The 22,933-nt window shown below is 37.9% G+C and overlaps 1 protein-coding gene across 1 annotated transcript in view; it reads left to right on the top strand.

The window, feature by feature from the left end:
- The window catches only part of ANO5 (anoctamin 5), a 115,942-nt gene that overhangs the window by 51,840 nt on the left and 41,169 nt on the right, over nt 1-22,933 (top strand). The window contains exons 4-7 of the mRNA XM_064289447.1: nt 2,550-2,618; nt 8,263-8,547; nt 11,953-12,066; nt 21,644-21,759. Of these exons, the coding sequence (XP_064145517.1) occupies nt 2,550-2,618; nt 8,263-8,547; nt 11,953-12,066; nt 21,644-21,759 (584 nt within the window). The remainder of the gene's footprint in view (nt 1-2,549; nt 2,619-8,262; nt 8,548-11,952; nt 12,067-21,643; nt 21,760-22,933) is intronic.

Raw genomic sequence — 22,933 nt, 5'->3', positions numbered from 1 at the left:
CCTTGGAAACCCTGTGGGGCGCTTCTCCTCTGTCCTGTAGGGTTGCTGTGAGTCAGAATTGACTCATGCAGTGGGTTGGTTTGTTTGTTTGTTTGGTTTGGAACTTGTTATTACTAATAACTGCAACCACTTTATATTCTTATTCCGTGCTCAACTGTCTGCCCAACTGCTTAAGTATTTTTGACCCATGCCTTCCATCCTACAGACCTATCAGGACCCTCAACATAACTATTATTCCAGCTCTTCATTGCTCGTTGTCCTCCTCTTCCCTGTCTTTGTTGTTGTTGTTATTAGCTGCTGTCAGGTCAGCCCCTGACACATGGCGACCCCAGCACAATGGAACAAAACTCTGCCTGGTCTGTGCCATCCCCATAATTGGTTGTGGATCAGACTATTGTAACCCATAGGATTTTCATTGGCTGATTTTTAGAAGTAGGTCAGCAGGTCTATTCCTAGTCTGTCTTAGTCCCATGGCATTTTCAATTGCCTTATATGTATGTGAAAACTGGATGATGAATAAGGAAGACCGAAGAAGAATTGAGGCCTTTGAATTGTGGTGTGGCAAAAAATATTGAATATACCATGGACTGCCAAAAGAACTGTCTTGGAAGAAGTACAACTAGAATACCCCTTAGAAGCAAGGATGGTGATACTATGTGTCACATACTTTGGACATGTTATCAGGAGGAATCAGTCTCTGGAGAAGGATATCATGCTTGGTAAAGTAGAGGGTCTTTTGAAAAAGAGGAAGACTCTCAACAAGATGGATTGGCACAGTGGCTGCAACGATGGGCTCAAGCATAACAATGATTGTGAGGATGGCACATGACCGGGCAGTGTTTTGTTCTATTGTACGTAGGGTCACTATGAGTTGGAACTGACTCAATGGCACCTGACAACAACATCTTAGTCTGGAGGCTCCACTGAAACCTGTTCATTGTTATAGCAGCATGCAAGCCTCCACTGAAAAATAGCTGGTTATTAGATGCATTGGCCTGGAGTTGAACCCAGGTCCCCTACATGGAAGGTGAGAATTCTGCCACTGAACCACCAATGTCCCTATCCTTATCCAGCTTAAATCTCATGGCCAATAATTTTAATCACTCTCATACATATGCCATTAAGTCTTTTGCCTCAATTGTATTTACTTGGCAAAACCACAACTCTAGTTAATTCAACTTTCCATCTATTAAATGCAAGCACTAATGAAGAAAGAAAAACACACAGGCCACTGACCAATTGTGCCTTATATTTGTGCCCACAGACACAACTGAGTCCTTAATGGTGCTTGTCAGTCATAATTATATCCCTGTTATTTTCAGTCTCTCACTATCCTGTATGACTCTTTTATAACTTCTTTCTTACACCTCTGATTTTCCATTTTCAAGCTTAGCTGACCAAATTTTTCCATTTCATTGAGAAAACTGAAGGAAGTAGAAGATAAATTCTATAAATTTTCACCACCATGTATATCCATCTGTCTGCATCTAAACATGTACGATCTAACTTTCTGCCCTTTGTAGATGAATTATTTATCCTTCTATCTAAAGCCAACCCCTTCACTTATGCACTGGGTCCCATTCCCTTTTGTCTATTCTTTGAGGGTCCCAATACTACCCCCAGGTTTCATTATTCACTAGAAGAACTCACAAGGTACAGCTTACTATGATATTGATACCTATGAGTTATTACGGCAAAAAAAGAAAAGGCAAACTAATATCAGCAAAGGGAAGGGCACATGGGGTGAAGTCCAGAGGAAACCAGATGCAAGTTTCTAAGAGTCTTCTCTCAGTGTAATCACACAGGATGCACTTAATATCTCCAACAATGATGTGTAACAACACATGCAAAATATTATCTCCTAGAGAAATGCATTACAGACTGAGTACCTACATTTTTATTGGCCTAGGATGGTCCATGAATGACTATGTAGTCACCTTCTGCCTAGCACATACCAAAATATACTCCCAGAGGGAAGCAGGTATTCACCATAAACAGCATAATTATTACAAATAGTTTAAGCACAGTGAGCCACTCTTACCAGTTCTGGGAATAGTGGGAATCTTCCTGAAACCCAAATTGCCAGATGCTAGTGAAGCGCCAATCTTGCAAGCAGGCCTTTCTAAGGACAGCGGGTTCATATTAGCTCTTTTTTGCACACCTATGTAAGAATATCACTGTAACACCTTGCTCCTCTCTCCTAAATTATATTTTGTGTAATTGTTGTTCTTTACTAGGTCATAATTTTCAACACACAAGTATCTGTTAATTCTCCCAACTTAAAAAGAAAAAGTAAAAAAATTTCTGACCCCAGTTTCCCCATCAGCTAGTGCCCATTTCTCAGATTCTTTCCTCCCGTTTTGAGGATTATAGTATAGGTGAAAGATAGTACATGGTACCAAGATCAGTGCAATTCATGTAGCACTTTTCACACAACAATGGAAGGGGTAGAGAACCTTATCCAAAGACAGAGCCATTGTGAAATGATTCTACGTATTCACTGGACAGAAGCGTGCTCTGCGTAATTCTGTTTATTTGTTTTGTCACAGGAAAGAAGAAGAGAGTTTGAAATAAATCTCAGAAAAACAGGTCTTGAGTTGGAAACTGAAGACAAAAGGGTAAATGTAATTGTTAATTTTTACTGGAAGGTTGGTGTTTTAAGTGTTGTTTTCTCCTGTTCCGTCCTTTGATGTGATAGACTTGTGTTTGGGGACAATGAAATGGTTCATTTGGCTACAGATATGTGTGCTTGACATCGTTTAGGCTCTGGTCTTCCAGGTAAGTAGATCTTTGCCCTGAGTGTGGGATAATCAGTGGAGCATTTTAAAAATAGATACCCATGATTCCCATCCAGAATAAAAAGAAAAAATGAAGACACTGTCTTTGCTTCATATCTGTCTCATTTGAAGGCTGCCTGTAATCTGGCACCCTAGCTAGTTAACTTGGATAGCTTCCAGCACAACCTGTTATTTAAGCCAAGATACTTTTTCTGTTGCATCAGTATGCCAAGTTCTTTTTATCTCCTACCACCTACTGGTTTTCTAGAGACCTATTTCAATTCCCACCTGTTGATGAAACTTCGAGAACTCTTCCGTTCTAAATTAATAATCTCTAGTTCTTACTTGGAAACCCTGATGGGATAGTGGTTAAGAGCTACATCTGCTAACCAAAAGGTCAGCAGTTTGTATACACCAGGTGCTCCTTGGAAACTCAATGGGGCAGTTCTACTCTGTTCTATAGGGTTGCTTTGAGTTGGAATTGACTCCATGGCAACAGGTTATTCATTTATTTGTTTATTTCGCTTAAACCCAGTGCCGTTGAGTTGATTCTGACTCATAGCGACCCTTTTTTCACTTAGTTCTTATTTATCCCCTTTTTAAAATTGAACTAATGAATGTGTATTATACCACACAATTTATGACTGATCATTTCTGTAATGAACCTTTATTATCTAAAGCTCTTCTTCTATGTGTGGGTTATACATAGAAGCTGCGTAAGAAGAATGAGTAAATTTCGTAGTTGTGTATATCCTTCATATAAGCAAAACACAATTCCAAGCTCGTCACTCATCTTTAAAAACTTAGTGATTGCTCAGAGCCACATAAAGAGCTGTGGATTTTGGGCTTAGTCTACATTGAACATGAAGTATATATATTTTTAAATTTCTTTCTCTCTCTATGTGTGTGTGTGTGTGTGTGTGTGTGTATATGTATATATATATATATAACTACCACATGTCTGTCAGTTTACTGTACTGTGGTAGCTTGCATGTTGCTGTGATACTGGAACCTTGGCCACAGGAATTTCAAATACCAGCAGGGTCACACTCGGTGGACAGACTTTAGTGGAGTTTCCAGACAAAGACAGACTAGGAAGAAGGGTCTGGAGGTCTACTTCTGAAGGAATTGCCCAGTAAAAACCTTATAAAAAGCAAGAGAACATTGTCTGATATAGTGCTTCAAAACGAGTGCCTCAGGTTGGAAGGCACTCAAAATAGGACTAGGGAAGAGCTGCCTCCTGAAAATAGAGTCAATCTTAGTGATGTGGATGGAGTCAAGCTTTTCGGACCTTCATTTGCTGATATGGCATGACTTGAAATGAGAATAAACAGCTGCAAACACCCATTAATAATTGGAACGTGTAATATACAGAGTATGCATGTGGGAAAATTGGAAGTCATCAAAAATGAAATGGAATACATAAAGATCAATATCACAGGCATTAGTGAACTGAAATGGACTGGTATTGGCCATTTTGAATCACACAATCATGGTCTTATATGCCAGGAATGACAAATTTAAGAGGAATGGCGTCATATTTGTTCTCAAAAAGAACATTTGAAGTTCTCTGTCCTGAAGTACAATGCTGTCCATGATAGGATAATATCCGTATGTCTACAAGGAAGACCAGTTAATACGACTACTATTCAAATTTACACACCAACCACTAAGTCCAAAGATGAAGAAATTGAAGATTTTTTACCAACTTCCGCAGTCTGGAACTGATTAAACATGCAATCAAGATGCACTGATATTTACTGGAAGGAGAAAGTTGGAAACAAAGAAGGAGGATCAGTAGCTGAAAAATATGGCCTTGATGATACGAACAACACCAGAGACCACATAATAGAATTTTGCAAGACAAATGACTTCTTCATTGCAAATATGTTTTTTCAACAACATAAATGGTGACTATACATGTGAACCTTACCATATGGAATACAAAGGATGGAATACACAGGAATCAAATAGACTACACCTGTGGAAGGAGACGATGGAGAAGCTCAATATCATCAGTCAGAAGGAGGCTAGGGGCTGACTGCAGAACAGTATTGACTGCTCATAAGCAAATTCAAGTTGAAGCTGAAGAAAATTAGAGCGAGTCCAAACCAAAACCAAACCAAACCTGTTGCCGTCGAGTCAATTCTGACTCATAGCAACCCTATAGGACAGGGTAGAACTGTCCCATACAGTTTCCAAGAGGCATCTGGTGGGTTCGAACTGCTGACCTTTTGGTTAGCAGCCCTAGCTCTTAACCACTATGCCACCAGAGCAAGTCCATGAGAGCCAAAATACGACCTGAAATTTATCACACCTGAATTTTGAGACCATCTAAAGAATAGATTTGAAACATTGAACACTAATGACTGAAGATCAGATGAGTTGTGGAATGACATCAAGGACATCATACATGAAGAAGGTAAGAGTCATTAAAAAGAAAAGACCAAAATGGATGTCAGAAGAGACTCTGAAACTTGCTCTTGAACATAGAGTAGGTAAAGCAAGTAGAAGAAATGATGAAGCAAGGAGTTGAACAGAAATTTTCAAAGGGCGGCTCGAGAAGACAAAGTATTTTAATGACAAGTGAAAAGACCTGGAGGTAGAAAACCAAAAGAGTAGAACACACTCAGCATTTCTTAAGCTGAAAGAATTAAAGAAAAAATTCAAGCCTCGGGTTGCAATATTGAAGGATTCTGTCCTTCAGTATTGCAATGGGGAAAATACAGAACAATGCAGGAAGCATCAAAAGAAGAAGGAAGGAGTACAGTCACTGTGCCAAAAAGAAGTGGTCGACATTCAACCATTTCAGGAGGTAGTGTATAATCAAGAGCTGATGGTACTGAAGGAAGAAGTCCGAGCTGCACTGAAGGCATTGGTGAAAACAAGGCTACAGGAATTGATGGAATACCAACTGAAATGTTTCATCAAATGGATGCAGCGTTGGAGGTGCTCACTCATCCATGCTAAGAAATTTGGAGGATATCTACCTGGCCAACTAATTGGAAAAACAAAACAAACCCGTTGCCATCGAGTCAATTCTGACTCATAACAACCCTATAGGACAGGGTAGAACGGCCCCATAGAGTTTTGAAGGAGCACCCGGTGGATTTGAACTGCCAACCTTTTCGTTAGCAGCCCTAGCACTTAACCGCTATGCCACCAGGGTTTCCCATATTTGTGCCTATTACAAAGAAAGCTGATCCAAGAGAAAGCAGAAATAAACAATATCATTAATATCACACAAAAGTAAAATTATGTTGAAAATCATTCAAAAGCAATTGCATCAGTGCATTGACAGGAACCGCCAGAAATTCAAGCAGGATTCAGAAAAGGATACGGGATGAGGTATATCAATCCTGATGTCAGATGGATCATGGCTGAAAGCAGAGAATACCAAAAAGATGTTGTCTTGGTTATTTAGTGCTGCTATAACAAAAATACCACAAGTGGATGGCTTTAACAAAGAGAAATTAATTTTCTTACAGTCCAATAGGCTAGAAATACGAATTCGGGACACTGGTCCCGGGGAAAGGCTTTCTCTATCTGCCAGCTCGGGAGGAAGGTCCTTGTGATGCATCAGCCTTCCCTTGGTCTGAGAGCATCTCAGCGCAGGAACCTCAGGTCCAAAGGACACACTCTGCTCCTGGCACTGCTTTCTTGGTGGTATGAAGTCCCCAACTCTCTACTTGCTTCCCTTTCCTTTTATCTCTTGTAAGATAAAAGGCGGTGCAGGCCACACCCCACAGAAACTCCCTTTATATTGGGTTAGGGACGTGACCTTAGCATGGGTGTTATAATCCTACCCTAATCCTCTTTAACATAAGGTTACAGTCACGAAATGGAGGGCAGCCACAAAATACTGGGAATCATGGCCCAGCCACATTGATACACATGTTTTTGGGGGGACATAATTCAACCCATGACAGATGTTTACCTGTATATTGTTGACTATGCAAAGGCATTCAACTGTGTGGGTCATAAATTATGGACAACATTGTGAAGATCGGGAATTCCAGAACATTTAATTTTGCACAGATGGAGCCTGTACATAGACCAAGAGGCAGTCAATCGAACAGAACAGGGCATACTACACGTTTTAAAGTCAGGAAAGGTGTATCCTTTCGCAATGCTTATTCAATCTTTATGCTGAGCAAATAATCCAAGAAACGGGACCATATGAAGAAAAACATGGCATCAGGATTGGAGGAAGACTCATTAACAACCTACAATAAAGATGACACAATATTGCTTGCTGAAAATGAGTAGGACTTGCAGCACTTATTGATGAAGATCAAATACCACAGACTTCAGTATGGATTGCACCTCAACATAAAGAAAACAAATATCCTCCTAACTGAACCAATAAACAACATCTTGATAACCTGAGAAAATTCTGAAGTTGTCAAGGACTTCATTTACTTGGATCCGTAGCCAACACTCATGGAAGCAGCAGTCAAGAAATTAAAGGATGTATTGCATTAGGCAAATCTGTGGCAAAAGACCTCTTTAAAGTGTTAAAAAGCAAAGATGTCACTTTGAGGTCTAAGGTGCACCTGACCCAAGCCATGGTATTTTCAGACATCTCATATGCATATGGAAACTGGGCAATGAATAAGGAAGACAGAAGAAGAAGATTTGACACCTTTGAATTATGGTTTGGCCAAGGATATTAAATATACCATGGACTGCCAGAAGAACGAACAAGCCTGTCTTGGAAGAAGTATAGCCAGAAAGCTCCTTGGAAGCAAGGATGGCAAGACTTTGTCTCATGTATTTTGGATGTATTATCAGGAGGGCCTAGTCCCTGGAGAAGGACATCGTGCTTCTTAAAGGGTCAGCAAAAATGAGGAAGACGCTCACTGAGATGGATTGACACAGTGGCTGCGACAATGGTCTCAAGCGTAACAATGGTTGTGAGGGTGGCACAGGACCGGACAGTGTTTTGTTCTGTTTTTCATACAGTCCCTGTGAGTCAGAACCGACTTGATGGCAGTTAACAACAACAAATTATATATCTATATCTATATACGTATATGTTGTTTTATATACATGTATATATTTGTTGTTGTTGTTGTTTGCCATTGAGTCAATTTTGACTCGTAGCAACACTTGTGTGGCAATGGTTAAGTTCTCTACTGCTAACCTAAAGGTTGGAGGTTTGATCCCACCAGCCTCTGTGCAGGAGAAAAAAAAAAAATATATATATATACACACATATATATATACACATATATATACACATATATATATACATATGTATATGTGTGTGTGCACATGCATGTGTATATGTATATATATGTATATCTAAGCATATATTTTAACACTTCCTTTTCTAGAAGTTTTGCTGAAAAAAATTCAATGAATTGAAAGTACTGAGACATCTTTAATTTGAGATTTTTATAAAATTTTATTTTATTTCTTTAATTAGCCAGTAATAAGCAGATCATTAAGTTTTCTGTTATCTTGCCTCCTTTTTATGCAGGACTCTGAAGATGGAAAAACTTACTTTGTCAAGATCCATGCCCCTTGGGAGGTATTAATTACCTATGCTGAAGTGTTGGGAATGAAAATGCCCATTAGGGAGAGTGATATACCCCCACCTGATGCAAACCCCTTTAGCTGTGTCCTTGGGCCTCTGAAGCTCAAAAAGGCTGTGAAGCACCCTCATCCTGAATATTTCACTGCCCAATTCACCAGACATCGGCAGGAGCTCTTCCTCATTGAAGACGAGTCAACCTTCTTTCCGACCTCAGCAAGGAACAGAATTGTAGGTAGAAAAGACCTTTGTGTATATAGCCATTCAAGGAAGGGATGTTTACCTATTTGTGCTTTTGTACATATACATGTATGACACTATGTCTGCAAGAGTTTTTTTGAGTAAATTTTAATAAATATTTGGTAGTTTGGTTCAGGTTCAAAAGTCCATTAGGATTACACAAATCCATTAACCTCCCTACATCTCAAATTGTTTTCTAAAAATGAATGGTTGACAGTGTGGATGCAAAAAAGAAAAGGTGTCATGCAATATCAGGAAAGTGCTCAATTGGGAGGCAGAGGCCAATTGTAATTTTTGTAAAAAGGTCTTAGAGACACAGTTTTGTTTTGTACACTCAGTGCATGGAAATGGGATGTTTTGATTTTTTTATATATACATAAATAGCATTTCAGAAACCTCAGAATTTTTTCCACATCATTTGAAATGATTTTCAGTCTTTTGAATAGTAATATTTCTTCTTCATTTGTAGTACTACGATGTTTAATTTTCTCATTTAAGACCCCTCTCTTAGAGCATCATGATTCCTGTTCCAGTATTTCTTTGTGTCATTGTAGGGCTAATATCTGTCTCGTTTGTTATGCAAAAAATTAAATGAGTTACCATATAAAAGGCTTTGAACAGTGCCTGCCACATAGCATGTGCTCAGGAAGCGTTACTTACTATAGTTATTGATCTGACTAATCTTTCACATCCTTATGACAGATAGATTATTCTATTTAGTTCTAGGGTATTTTGTTCAGTGCTGGTGAGGATATGGAGTCAGTGACTGAATCACATACCTGTTAAGTTTCTTTGGCGGCCTCTCAGAGATTTACATGTGCTCACTGAGAAGAACAGGATATCAGTTAATATCTGCTTGTGAGCAAGCTCACTGCTCGTTGTTTTAAGATCTGAATTCTGTGTTGCCCTAGGCAGTTAGTCTGTATAGCTGAAAAGACTATTCTGCCTCACATCATTCTCAAATCAGTCATTGCAAGGATATTAAAATAAAATCTTTGTAATCAGTGTTACTCAATGGGGTAAAATTTGGAAGGTGTGTATAAAAAAAAACGAAACCAAATCCGTTCTCGTTGAGTTGATTCCAATTCATAGCGACCCTACAGGATAGATTTGAGTTGCCCCCTAGAGTTTCCAAGGAGAGCCTGGTGGATTCAGACTGGCAACATTTTGGTTAGCAGATGAGCTGTTAACCACCTTACTACCAGCGTTCTGTATAGACCTAGTGGAATTTGTTTTTACCATTAACAAAAGAGTAAAAGTTCTAGTATGTAAATCTTTCCTCCCTCCCCTTCCTGGGCTATCTGCATGGTATGATCAGCTTAGGAGATATTAGCATATATTTGCATGTTATGTATATTTTTATATATTACCAAATTATCCGAAATTATTTTTGTTAGGTGCTGTCAAGTTGATTCCAACTCGTAGTGACCCTATATACAACAGAAAAAATCACTGCCTTGTCCTGCACCATCCTCATAATCGTTGTTATGCCTAAGCCCATTGTTGCAGGCGCTGCAACAGTCCATCTTGTTAAGGGTCTTCCTCTTTTAAGCTGACCCTCCACTTTACCAAGCATGATGTCCTTCTCCAGGGACTGATTCCTCCTGACAACATGTCCAAAGTGTGTGAGACATAGTCTTGCCATTCTTGCTTCAGAGGAGCATTCTGGTCTTACTTCTTCCAAGACAGATTTATTCATTCTTTTGGCAGTCCACTGTATATTCAATATTCTTCTCCAGCACCACAATTCAAAGTCATCATCCAGCTTTCACATGCATATGAGGCAATTGAAAACACCATGGCTTGGGTAAGGCGCACCTTAGTCTTCAAGGTGACGTCTTTGCTTTTAAACACTTTAAAGAGTTCTTTTGCAGCAGATTTGCCTGATGCAGTGCATCTTTTGATTTCTTGACTGCTGCTTCCATGGGTGTAGTCCAGAATTACATGCATATATATATAATATCCCAAACACCTTGCCGTCAAGTTGATTCTGACTCATAGGGACTCTATGGGACAGATTAGAACTGCCCAATAGGGTTTCAAGGCTATAAATCTTTATGGAAGCTGAACACTTTAACCATCGTGCCACCAGGACTCGCATATATAAGGATATTTTATATATATATGTATAATAGGTCAATAGCCCCCTCCCCTTCTTTCAAAAGTTGCTTTCCTCCTCTTGAATAAAATATCTTTTGAATAAAATTTGTCCTTACCTAAATTAAGATTTGTTTTCATTTGAAAATACCATACCATATTTATTACCATAGCTTTATTAAAAAAAAACCAAAAAACAAAAACATGCCCAGTGCCGTCAAGTTGATTCCTACTCAGAGCGACCCTACGGGACAGAGTAGAACTGCCCGATAGAGTTTCCAAGGAGGACCTGGTGGATTTGAACTGCTGACCCTTTGGTTAGCAGCTGTAGCACTTCACCACTATGCCACCAGGGTTGCCCCATAGCTTTATAGTAAGTCTTAATATCTATCTAGTAGAGTTAGATTTTCCTCTTTGTTGTCACCTGAAGACAGAGTTCTTATTTTAGTGAATCTTTCTTAAGGAAATAATGCAAGGTGTGTAAAATAGTTGATACTCACATGTTGTTTATAAAAATTAAAATCAACTTGTATAAATTATGGCATATTTACCAAGATGGAATATTAAGCTGCCATTGAAATGAATGGCTAGATTAGATAAAAATGACAATTCAAGGACAACAATCATCCCAATCAATCCTTGAATGATGAAATATAAAAAGGAGGTAAGGGAAATAAATCTAAAACAGTGCTAAAAAGACCAAAAGAATAGAAAGCAGAAAAAACAGAAGATCTGAAAAGCCTGGAAAGGCAAAAACAAATGAGATTGAATTTACAGAAATACAAGAACAGAGGAAGCCAAAGCCCAGTTTACATGTAGGAGAAAACTAAAATTAAAATACAGTGTTTGCAGAGTGATTACAGAGATATGGTACTCTTGAGTTAATATATTTAGGTATCAGGAGCAGCCCTGTGTAAATCGTGAGAGTAATTAATTGAAGAAATATTTTAAGACTTGGCTAAGTATCAGTTCTACCCCATATTCCCTTAACTGAGTCGTTAGTACCACAAAGAACTCCTGGAGAAGCTTGGAACCAGAGAAGAAAAGAAACTTATGATCCACCCACCAGGAGATTGAGGAGCTCTCACATTCAGGAGCTAAAAATACCTGGAAACTCCATACAACCCCACACTCTACATCTTCCCCCGGACATCTAGAAGAGAAGCTTCCTTCTGTAATCATAGCCTGTATTTACATTCAAAGTGCATATTGTTTTAATAATAGGGAGAAAAAATTGGAAAACAAATATGGGAAGCATCAGTTCTGAGATGTGACACTGTTGCTCTACTTGCTTTGTAGGTTTACTATATTCTCTCACGGTGTCCTTTTGGCACAGAAGAGGGGAAGAAAAGGTTTGGGATTGAAAGACTACTAAATTCTAAAACTTACTCATCTGCCTTCCCACTCCATGATGTAAGTATAAATTTGATTTTTTTTTTCTTTTTGAATTTATTATCCATTTATTTAAATTTTTTTTATTAACTTTTATTAAGCTTCAAGTGAACGTTTACAAATCCAACCAGTCTGTCACATATAAGTTTACATACATCTAACTCCGTACTCCCACTTGCTCTCCCCCTATTGAGTCAGCCCTTTCAGTCTCTCCTTTTGTGACAATTTTGCCAGCTTCCCTCTCTCTCTATCCTCCCATCCCCCCTCCAGACAAGAGATGCCAACACAATCTCAGGTGTCCACCTGATATAATTAGCTCACTCTTCATCAGCATCTCTCTCCCACCCACTGACCAGTCCCTTTCATGTCCGATGAGTTGTCTTCGGGGATGGTTCCTGTCCTGTGCCAACAGAAGGTCTGGGGAGCATGGCCACGAGGATTCCTCTAGTCTCAGTCAGACCATTAAGTATGGTCTTTTTATGAGAATTTGGGGTCTGCATCCCACTGATCTCCTGTTCCCTCAGGGGTTCTCTGTTGTGCTCCCTGTCAGGGCAGTCATTGATTGTGGCCGGGCACCAACTAGTTCTTCTGGTCTCAGGATGATGTAGGTCTCTGGTTCATGTGGCCCTTTCTGTCTCTTGGGCTCTTAGTTGTCGTGTGACCTTGGTGTTCTTCATTTTCCTTTGCTCCAGGTGGGTTGAGACCAATTGATGCATCTTAGATGGCCGCTTGTTAGCATTTAAGACCCCAGACGCCACATTTCAAAGTGGGATGCAGAATGTTTTCTTAATAGAATTATTTTGCCAATTGACTTAGAAGTCCCCTCAAACCATGGTCCCCAGACCCCCGCCCTTGCTCGGCTGACCTTTGAAGCATTCATTTTATCCCGGAAACTTCTTTGCTTTTGGTCCAGTCCAATTGAGCTGACCTTCCATGTATTGAGTGTTGTCCTTCCCTTCACCTAAAGCAGTTCTTATCTACTGATTAATCAATAAAAAACCCTCTCCCTCCCTCCCTCCCTCCCCGCCTTGTAACCACAAAAGTATGTGTTCTTTTCAGTTTTTACTATTTCTCAAGATCTTATAATAGTGGTCTTATACAATATTTGTCCTTTTGCCTCTGACTCATTTCGCTCAGCATAATGCCTTCCAGGTTCCTCCATGTTATGAAATGTTTCAGAGATTCGTCACTGTTCTTTATCGATGCATAGTATTCCATTGTGTGAATATACCACAATTTATTTACCCATTCATCCGTTGATGGACACCTTGGTTGCTTCCAGCTTTTTGCTATTGTAAACAGAGCTCCAGTAAACATGGGTGTGTATATATCTGTTTGTGTAAAGGCTCTTATTTCTCTAGGGTATATTCCGAGGAGTGGGATTTCTGGGTTGTATGGTAGTTCTATTTCTAACTGTTTAAGATAACGCCAGATAGATTTCCAAAGTGGTTGTACCATTTTACATTCCCACCAGCAGTGTATAAGAGTTCCAATCTCTCAGCAGCCTCTCCAACATTTATTATTTTGTGTTTTTTGGATTGATGCCAGCCTTGTTGGTGTGAGATGGAATCTCATCGTAGTTTTAATTTGCATTTCTCTACTGGCTAATGATCGAGAGCATTTTCTCATGTATCTGTTGGCTGCCTGAATATCTTCTTTAGTGAAATGTGTGTTCATATCCTTTGCCCACTTCTTGATTGGGTTGTTTGTCTTTTTGTGGTTGAGTTTTGACAGAATCATGTAGATTTTAGAGATCAGGCGCTGGTCGGAGATGTCATAGCTGAAAATTCTTTCCCAATCTGTAGGTGGTCTTTTTACTCTTTTGGTGAAGTCTTTAGATGAGCATAGGTGTTTGATTTTTAGGAGCTCCCAGTTACCAGGTTTCTCTTCATCATTTTTGGTAATGTTTTGTATTCTGTTTATGCCTTGTATTAGGGCTCCTAGGGTTGTCCCTATTTTTTCTTCCATGATCTTTATCATTTTAGTCTTTATGTTTAGGTCTTTGATCCACTTGGAGTTAGTTTTTGTGCATGGTGTGAGGTATGGGTCCTGTTTCATTTTTTTGCAAATCGATATCCAGTTATGCCAGCACCATTTGTTAAAAAGACTATCTTTTCCCCAATTAACTGACACTGGTCCTTTGTCAAATATCAGCTGCTCATACGTGGATGCATTTATATTTGGGTTCTCAATTCTGTTCCACTAGTCTATGTGCCTGTTGTTGTACCAGTACCAGGCTGTTTTGACTACTGTGGCTGTATAATAGCTTCTGAAATCAGGTAGAGTGAGGCCTCCCACTTTCTTCTTCTTTTTCAGTAATGCTTTGCTTATCCGGGGCTTCTTTCCCTTCCATATGAAGTTGGTGATTTGTTTCTCTATCCCCTTAAAATATGACATTGGAATTTGGATTGGAAGTGCGTTATATGTATAGATGGCTTTTGGTAGAATAGACATTTTTACTACATTAAGTCTTCCTATCCATGAGCAAGGTATGTTTTTCCACTTAATTATGTCCTTTTGAATTTCTTGTAGTAGAGCTTTGTAGTTTTCTTTGTATAGGTCTTTTACATCCTTGGTAAGATTTATTCCTAAGTATTTTATCTTCTTGGGAGCTACTGTGAGTGGTATTGATTTGGTTATTTCCTCTTCGGTGTTCTTTTTGTTGATGTAGAGGAATCCAAGTGATTTTTGTATGTTTGTTTTATAACCTGAGACTCTGCCAAACTCTTCTATTAGTTTCAGTAGTTTTCTGGAGGATTCCTTAAGGTTTTCTGTGTATAAGATCATGTCATCTGCAAATAGTGATAACTTTACTTCCTCCTTGCCAATCCGGATACCTTTTATTTCTTTGTCTAGCCTAATTGCCCTGGCTAGGACTTCAAGCACGATGTTGAATAAGAGCAGTGATAAAGGGCATCCTTGTCTGGTTCCCGTTCTCAAGGGAAATGCTTTCAGGTTCTCTCCATTTAGAGTGATATTGGCTGTTGGCTTTGCATAGATGCCCTTTATTATGTTGAGGAATTTTCCTTCGATTCCTATTTTGGTAAGAGTTTTTATCATAAATGGGTGTTGGACTTTGTCAAATGCCTTTTCTGCATCTATTGATAAGATCATATGGTTTTTGTCTTTTGTTTTATTTATGTGATGGATTACATTAATGGTTTTTCTGATATTAAACCAGCCTTGCATACCTGGTATAAATCCCACTTGATCATGGTGAATTATTTTTTTGATGTGTTGTTGGATTCTATTGGCTAGAATTTTGTTGGGGATTTTTGCATCTATGTTCATGAGGGATATAGGTCTATAATTTTCTTTTTTTATAATGTCTTTACCTGGTTTTGGTATCAGGGAGATGGTGGCTTCATAGAATGAGTTGGGTAGTATTCCGTCATTTTCTATGCTTTGAAATACCTTCAGTAGTAGTGGTGTTAACTCTTCTCTGAAAGTTTAGTAGAACTCTGCAGTGAAGCTGTCTGGGCCAGGGCTTTTTTTGGTTGGGAGTTTTTTGATTACCGTTTCAATCTCTTTTTTTGTTATGGGTCTATTTAGTTGTTCTACTTCTGAATGTGTTAGTTTAGGTAGGTAGTGTTTTTCCAGGAATTCATCCATTTCTTCTAGGTTTTCAAATTTGTTAGAGTACAATTTTTCATAATAATCTAAAATGATTCTTTTAATTTCATTTGGTTCTGTTGTGATGTGGTCCTTCTCGTTTCTTATTTGGGTTATTTGTTTCCTTTCCTGTATTTCTTTAGTCAGTCTAGCCAATGGTTTATCAATTTTGTTAATTTTTTCAAAGAACCAGCTTTTGGCTTTGTTAATTCTTTCAATTGTTTTTCTGTTCTCTAATTCATTTAGTTCAGCTCTAATTTTTATTATTTGTTTTCTTCTGGTGCCTGATGGATTCTTTGGTTGCTCACTTTCTATTTGTTCAAGTTGTCGGGACAGTTCTCTGATTTTGGCTCTTTCTTCTTTTTGTATGTGTGCATTTATCGATCTAAATTGGCCTCTGAGCACTGCTTTTGCTGTGTCCCAGAGGTTTTGATAGGAAGTATTTTCATTCTCGTTGCATTCTATGAATTTCCTTATTCCCTCCTTGATGTCTTCTATAACCCAGTCTTTTTTCAGGAGGGTATTGTTCATTTTCCAAGTATTTGATTTCTTTTCCCTAGTTTTTCTGTTATTGATTTCTACTTTTATTGCCTTGTGGTCTGAGAAGATGCTGTGTAATATTTCGATGTTTTGGACTCTGCAAAGGTTTGTTTTATGACCTAATATGTGGTCTATTCTAGAGAATGTTCCATGTGCGCTAGGAAAAAAAGTATACTTTGCAGCAGTTGGGTGGAGAGTTCTGTATAAGTCAATGAGGTCAAGTTGGTTGATTGTTGTAAGTAGGTCTTCCGTGTCTCTATTGAGCTTCTTACTGGATGTCCTGTCCTTCTCTGAAAGTGGTGTGTTGAAGTCTCCTACTATAATTGTGGAGGTGTCTATCTCACTTTTCAATTCTGTTAAAATTTGATTTATGTATCTTGCAGCCCTGTCATTGGGTGCATAAATATTTAATATGGTTATGTCTTCCTGATCAATTGTCCCTTTTATCATTATATAGTGTCCTTCTTTATCCTTTGTGGTGGATTTAAGTCTAAAGTCTATTTTGTCAGAAATTAATATTGCTACTCCTCTTCTTTTTTGCTTATTGTTTGCTTGATAAATTTTTTTCCATCCTTTGAGTTTTAGTTTGTTTGTGTCTATAAGTCTAAAGTGTGTCTCTTGTAGGCAGCATATAGATGGATCATGTTTCTTTATCCAGTCCGTGACTCTGTCTCTTTATTGGTGCATTTAGTCCATTTACATTCAGGGTAATTATAGATAAATAAGTTTTTAGTGCTGTCATTTTGATGCCTTTTTATGTGTGTTGTTGACAATTTCATTTTTCCACATACTTTTTTGTGCTGAGACGTTTTTCTTAGTAAATTGTGAGATCCTCATTTTCATAGTGTTTGACTTTATGTTAGTTGAGTCGTTATGTTTTTCTTGGCTTTTATCTTGAGTTATGGAGTTGTTATACCTTTTTGGGTTTACCTTATTATTTACCCCTATTTTTCTAAGTAAAAACCTAACTTGTATTGTTCTATATCGCCTTGTATCACTCTCCATATGGCAGTTCAATGCCTCCTGTATTTAGTCCCTCTTTTTGATTATTGTGATCTTTTACGTATTGACTTCCATGATTCCCTGTTATGTGTATTTTTTTTTTTTAATTAATCTTAATTTGTTTGTTTTTGTGATTTCCCTATTTGAGTTGATATCAGGACGTTCTGTTTTGTGACCTTGTGTTGTGTTGGTATCTGATATTATTGGTTTTCTGACCAAACAATATCCTTTAGTATTTCTTGTAGCTTTGGTTTGGTTTTTGTAAATTCTCTAAACTTGTATTTATCTGTAAATATCTTAATTTCGCCTTCATATTTCAGAGAGAGTTTTGCTGGATATATGATCCTTGGCTGTCAGTTTTTCTCCTTCAGTGCTCTGTATATGTCGTCCCATTCCCTTCTTGCCTGCCTGGTTTCTGCTGAGTATTCTGAACTTATTCTTATTGATTCTCCCTTGAAGGAAACCTTTCTTTTCTCCCTGGCTGCTTGTAAAATTTTCTCTTTATCTTTGGTTTTGGTGAGTTTGATGATAATATGTCTTGGTGTTTTTCTTTTTGGATCAATCTTAAATGGGGTTCGATGAGCATCTTGGAAAGATATCCTTTCGTCTTTCATGATGTCAGGGAAGTTTTGTGTCAGGAGTTCTTCAACTATTTTCTCTGTGTTTTCTGTCCCCCCTCCCTGTTCTGGGACTCCAATCACCCGCAAGTTATCCTTCTTGATAGAGTCCCACATGATTCTTAGGGTTTCTTCATTTTTTTTAATTCTTTTATCTGATTTTTTTTCAGCTATGTTGGTGTTGATTCCCTGGTCCTCCAGATGTCCCAGTCTGCATTCTGATTGCTCGAGTCTGCTCCTCTGACTTCCTATTGCGTTGTCTAATTCTGTAATTTTATTGTTACTCTTTTGGATTTCTACATGCTGTCTCTCTATGGATTCTTGCAACTTATTAATTTTTCCACTATGTTCTTGAATAATCTTTTTGAGTTCTTCAACAGTTTTATCGGTGTGTTCCTTGGCTTTTTCTGCAGTTTGCTTTATTTCATTTGTGATGTCTTGAAGCATTCTGTAAATTAGTTTTTTATATTCTGTATCTGATAATTCCAGGATCGTATCTTCATTTGGGAAAGATTTAGATTCTTTTGTTTGGGGGATTGGAGAAGCTGTCATGGTCTGCTTCTTTATGTGGTTTGATATGGACTGCTGTCTCCGAGCCATCACTGAGAAACTAGTTTTTCCAGAAAATCTGCTGACTGGTACGCTGGCTCCAGGCTCTGAAAACAATCGCTGCTTCCCCGTATTTGTTTGTTCTCCGTCTCTAAATCTGTGTTTGTTGTTCAGGGTTCGTAGATTGTTATGTATGTGATCGATTCACTTGTTTTTCCGAGTCTTTGTTGCAAGAGGGATCCGAGGTAGCGTCTACCTAGTCCGCCATCTTCGCCCCTAAATTTGATTTTTAAATGCTGAGCCTATTTTCCCTTTCCTGTATTCAAAGATTGCCTTATTGGGAGAGGGGATCTTCCATTTTCTCCTCTTTTTATAACAGGCTGCTAAATTCTTGTTCATGTTGAGAAAATCCCCGCAGACTTCCTAACACAAAGCTGAGAAGTTACCTACTATGCTGAAACCCCCGGTGACATTAATATCTCTTGAAATTGAGGTTTCAAATGAGAGTTCATTTAAAACAATTATTACGTTTGCACAAGAGTTTCCTTTAGAACCCATTTTGGAAACAGTGGTTTCACTAAAAGAACATTTTAGAATATATATTTGAAAATTTCTGTCTGAACCCATCTGATCTTTCATTTGTAAAATTTTGAAGCCATGTGCATTTATTTATTCATTCATCAATTATATAACTTGTTTCAATTACATGAAAAGCATTCTGCTAGATATTGCTGGAATATGCAATGAAATGGAGCTCACAGACTAGAAGAAATGGAGCTCACAGACTAGGAATTTGTTTAGAAACAAAGCATGAACACAACTGTAAAACAAGCGAAAGTCTTCAACCCATACGAAAGATTGGAACAAACAACTGAGATTCAGAAGGGGATCAAGGAAGAATGCATGTGGAGGATGTTGAGTTTGTTATTTTAAGTATTTCCATTGTTTATTTTCCTACAGTTAAAAACAATCCTGTATTTTCACTACTGATGCCTGTAATATCTATCAGTGTACAAACCTACTGAACTTTGTAAATTGTAAATAAAAAAATTTATATAAAAAGTGATATTTTATATGATACATCCTTTGAGCTAAACCTGAAAACTCGGCAACGAAGACTCAGTCTCATTTCTGAGGGCAACAATTGGGAAACCTTCCCATGTGGATATTTAGCATTTAAATTTAGAAGTAGAAGTCATGTCACTGGACATGTATACACTCCTTTGAGGTCATCTGTTGGAGCGTTCATTTCTTTTGTTCCTGTTTTACTCTTCCATACTTATAAACAAAAATGAAAATCCATAAAATTGGACCAATAACATCATGAAGAATGGTGAAGAAATTGCAGTTGTCAAGGATTTCATTCTTCTTGGATCCAAAATCAATGCCCTTGGAAGCAGCAATCAAAAAAATCAAGCGAACATATTGCATTGGGCAAATCTACTGCAAAAGACCTCTTTAAACTGTTAAAAAGCAAAGACGTCAACCTGAGGACTAGGTGCACCTGACCCAAGCCCTGATATTTTCAATTGCCTTATATGCATATGAAAGCTGGACAATGAATAAGGAAGACTGAAGAAGAATTGACACATTTGAATTGTGGTGTTGGTGAAGAATACTGATGTTTCCTGGACTGCCAGAAGAACAAACAGGTTTATCTTGGAAGAAGTACAGCCAGAATTCTCCTTAGAAGTAAGGGTAGAGAGACTTTGTCTCACTTACTTTGGACATGTCATCAGGAGGAACCGATCGCTGGAAAAAGCCATCATGTTTGGTAAAGTAGAGTGTCAGCAAAAAAGGGGAAGACCCTCAATGAGATGAACAGACACAGTGCCTGCACCAACAGGCTCAAACATAGCAACCATTACGAGGATGGAGCAGGACCTAGCAATGTTATGCCTAAGGTCACTATGAGTCAGAGCCTCCTCGAAGGCACCTAACACCACTACCAACATACTTACAAAAGGCTTTTTGATGCTGTTTCTCTTCCTAAGAAATACTTTCAATATGGAAAAAACAAATATTTCCAATGAAACGAGTGGCAGCTAAACTATTGCCCAGATTTTTCGAGGTAGTGTTCCTTGAAAAATCTAACCACTTTAAACTATTGTGTCACCTTTCTAGTGTCAATATTTATTTGCCAGTGTGATAATTGACTCTAGGTCACACACACACACACACACACACACACACACACACACTTTCTTTTTTCTTTTAGGGCATTAATTCTGTTCTTACTATTATCAGGCCATAAACCAAAACAATAGCCTCAATTGCCAGTAATTATAATCTATGCATCTAGGATGACAGAGGAGTCAGGCTTACTGGAAATACAATGTCACTAGCTAGCAATAGAGATCACTGTAAGCTTATTAATTTAGTTTTATTTCTTTCTTCTCTTCTGAATGCCAGTTAGGTATTAGATTTTTCTCTTATGTGCTTTAGACACACGTTTTTACACAATACTCAAATAGGTGGCTTTTTTTCCCCCTCCTATTTTAACTCTCAAGATTCAGCAGGATTAACTACAGGAGGAAAAGAAGTTCTAATCTAGATGCTTTAAAATCTTGTTCCTTATCATACGTGCCCAATTTTAAGCTGGCTAGTCATTCAGTATCGTCCTAAGCAATTCACTTGTCTAGGCAAACAGTTATAAGGAATGTTTTGAGGGGCGACTTTGTAGCTAGTACTTTACTAGGCCCTAAAGGAGTATTAATAAAACTACTCATTTCTAATGGTGGCAAAAGAATTGAGGCATGAAACAATACTGAGGCTCTTAAGTGCTAATGTTTGTTGTGTATATTTTAAGCTCTTTGGGAAATGGCTAGCAATGATAGCCAGTGAGGCCAGGACAGATTCCTGTCAAAGCAGTGTGACTTTGGATCAGTTGCTTAACTCTCCTGAGATTTAGTGTTTCCATCTATAAAAGAAAAGAGTTAGCCTGTTGTAAAGTAGCAACCTACTATATAGTGCTAAGCTGTAAATATATTAGGATTTGAGTAAAGAAAGGACATTTTGGGTGAAAGGAACAACTTGAATAAAACCAATCTGAAACTTTCACTTTTGTTCTTACATAACTGGGTGCTAGAACTTAACAAATAAATCACTATGACTATAGTTTATACAGAATTTATTAAATACTTAAACATTACTGAAATATTAAAATCTAAAAGTAAAGAGAGCATTAGCCTAATTCACCGTTTTTATAAAAACAGTGTTCAATTACTTCTTTGTCTTTTTCTTTGTCCTTTATGTCCCCTCTTCTTGAATATCTGTAGGGCCAATATTGGAAGCCATCAGAACCTCCCAGTCCTGTCAATGAAAGATACATACTTCACAAGAACTGGGCTCGGTTTTCCTATTTTTACAAGGAGCAGCCTTTAAATTTGATTAGGTAAGTTTCTTATACAAGGATGAGGCTGATTAAAACTTGATGATGTAATTTTTATTGAAAATGGCATCATATTCTTTTCTTTTTTACTACTGTTTTCACCCACTACATTTCACAGCTTCTCAAGTTTCATATCAACACCTTGATCAGTATTTCACTGAAAGGCAGAATGTTGTACCAGAATCTCTGGGAGAGGCAATAGAAATAGCACAGTGGTTAAGAGGCCAGGCGTTAGTATTATCTAGGCTTGATTCGAATCCACATTCTGCCTCTTAGAAGCTAGATGAACCTAGTCAAGTTACTTAACCCCTGTGAGGCTAACTTTTCTCTGCTTAAAAATGGGAATAACAATAGAACTTACCTTACGGGGTTATTTGGTATTAAATGAAATATGTGTATTTTTTAGCAAAGGGGCTAGTAATTAGGTGTTTAATAAATATTAGATTTTTTTTTCATCGTATATTTTCTAATAGCATCCTGGAATTTTGAAGATAGCAGAAAGGTTGTGTATGGATATTTGTGTATATGTGTTGACCTCAGAGAGCTGTGAAGATGATCTGTGACTCAATTCTTTTAGACAGTTTCATTAACTAAAGCAAGCATACTCTGGTTGCATGTCCCTGTTTTGAGCAATAGCAATACTACTTATACAGAGAATGTTAGGAGACACCTGTTATGATTTCGCTACAGGAACAATCAGATTACAGACCCTTTGCTATTATAGGCTGTATTTTTCAGTTGATGATTTATGCTTGTACTGCTCTGCTTGCACAGCATCACAGCATCCATTTTAAGAGACTGATTCTGATGCATCCATCCAAATCATTGAAATGTTGTCTCAATAGATAGTTTAAGGAGAACAAGAGGAGAAATTAAAAAAAAAAAAAAAAAAAAAGACACCTGGCATACATAAGTTGATGCTTTCTGTAAATCATTTGCTTTATGTGAACTCTTTTTAGATGGATGTTTTAATTGTTTTGAATAGTAGTCTTTTTTTTTTTTGCATTATAAAAATAGCACAAGTTTATCAAAAAATTTCAAGTAACAAAGACATATGCAAAGTTTTAAGTGAAATTCCACCTCCATCACACTCCACAGAAGTAAATACTCTTGACTCAGTAGTATCCATTCAGTCATATTTTAGTGTGGTGTGTCCGGGCATGGACCATCAACACCA

Source organism: Loxodonta africana, chromosome 7 (assembly GCF_030014295.1).
Source record: "Loxodonta africana isolate mLoxAfr1 chromosome 7, mLoxAfr1.hap2, whole genome shotgun sequence".
NCBI classification, from domain to species: Eukaryota; Metazoa; Chordata; class Mammalia; order Proboscidea; family Elephantidae; genus Loxodonta; species Loxodonta africana.
Note: the sequence above shows the minus strand (reverse complement) of the source record. Positions and strands in the feature narration are given on the sequence as shown.